At 48.5% G+C, this 1,492-nt stretch overlaps 1 protein-coding gene across 1 annotated transcript; it reads right to left on the minus strand.

Annotated features, from left to right (window-relative positions):
• Nucleotides 1–304: 304 nt before the first annotated feature.
• On the minus strand, nt 305–1,080 carry LOC147452904 (uncharacterized). The gene is made up of 3 exons (XM_086519037.1): nt 713–1,080; nt 452–588; nt 305–336 (listed from the first exon to the last, which is right to left on the minus strand). Exons 1-3 carry the CDS (start codon nt 1,063–1,065, stop codon nt 305–307), a joined length of 522 nt encoding a protein of 173 aa, XP_086375163.1. The 5' UTR covers nt 1,066–1,080.
• Between the last annotated feature and the right edge of the window lie 412 nt (nt 1,081–1,492).

Below are 1,492 nucleotides of genomic sequence, written 5' to 3' on the forward strand. Positions count from 1 at the left end.
CATACTCAGCCAATCCAAATAATCCATCAATAGGATTAAATCATGGACCAAAATTGCATCATAGAATGTGGAGCCAATCGTATTTAATTCAAAGCATCTCGCCACACCCCAAAAAAAATTATAGCAAAAAAAAGCATGGAGTCCATCAACAACAATCGAACAAATTTCGGGATATAGATAACTTCAAAATATTAGACAACATTAAAATTCATTGACACCAAAAAGTTGGCTACTATTATAGTATTCAAGTTATTTACCACATAACATGGTGTGCTTGACCTGGACATACATTAAGCAACCCAATCTATCCAATCCTGCCAACAATTCCGCACGACCCTGATGAGAAACGCAAACTGTCAAACAACAAATCAATCGGTATAGAGCAAGATCAAACAAAATAACTCTTTAAAAAATATCCAAAATTAACCCAAAAAATCTATTTAAAACATGCCGAAAATTAACATAGCAGAACGACCCAATCCACCACAGACCGTTGGAGAAGACGACAATGCAGCACGATAATACCGGAAACAGCAGCAATAGAACAGATCGGCGTCCAGTCCATCACAGGACGACGGAGGAGACGTCTTAATAGAGCAGCAAAAACCTGAATCATAGAGCAGCACGGCACAGTACAGAACGACCCAATCCACCACAGACCGACGAAGAGGACAGCAATGTAGCACGACATAACCAGAAATAGCAGAAGCACCACAGATCGGCATCCAAGATCCGCCATAGATCGGCGAAGGCGACGTCCAAATAGAGCAGCACCGCCCGAATCCACAGAGCAGCACGGCACCACATGTTCAAGTGCCACTTCAGATCGGCAAAGGAGACGAGAAAAAAGAGCAGCACAACCCCGAGACACAGAGCAACACAGCACCAAGGCACGACCCCAATCCACCATAGACCAGCGAACCAAGAACACGAGGCACCCGCAGAGAAGCATAGCAGAGTACAAGCGCGGCCAAAATCCACCACAGATCGGCGAGCAAGACAACAAATCATAGCAACGGATGACTGCGGAGAGGCAAGGCACTGAAACATGCCCAACAGCGCCATAGACCAGCGAAAAGAACCACGCCACACAAGCCAGCATGTTCTCAACAACCCCATGCAAGCAGGGTAGCACTATAGGAGCAGAGCAGGACAGCAGAGCAGGACAGCAGAGCAGGAGCGCGACCCAAAACCGCCACAGGCCAGCGAGCAGGGCGACAGGCCCCCATGCCGTCATGCGTGAACCACAGCACCACGGGAGCGGAGCAGGACGACAGAGCAGGAGCACGGCCCAGAAGCGCCATAGGCTGGCGAACAGGACAATAGAGAGCACCAAGACAAGTAGCAGAGACACCCCATGCGCAGCGCAAAACCACGACCAAGAACCGCCATTGACCAGACTTAGGACACGCCTACCCTACTAATGGGCTCATGAGACCTAACCCTAAGGAGACTGTTGAGATGTAGAGAGAAAGAGAGAGAGACGAGACAA

Source organism: Adiantum capillus-veneris, chromosome 8 (genome assembly GCF_014529385.1).
Source record: "Adiantum capillus-veneris isolate H3 chromosome 8, ASM1452938v2, whole genome shotgun sequence".
Taxonomy (NCBI): Eukaryota; Viridiplantae; Streptophyta; class Polypodiopsida; order Polypodiales; family Pteridaceae; genus Adiantum; species Adiantum capillus-veneris.

Bases quoted from the DNA above. Each gene is read 5' to 3' on its own strand.
- LOC147452904 (XM_086519037.1), bottom strand. From the start codon at position 1,065: ATGGCGCTGTTGGGCATGTTTCAGTGCCTTGCCTCTCCGCAGTCATCC. The intron at 589-712 runs GTGCTTCTGCTA...CTGCTCTATTAA, and splicing joins ATCTTGGATGCCGATCTGTG to GACGTCTCCTCCGTCGTCCT. The intron at 337-451 runs GCATGTTTTAAA...GTTTCTCATCAG, and splicing joins TTCTGCTATGTTAATTTTCG to GGTCGTGCGGAATTGTTGGC.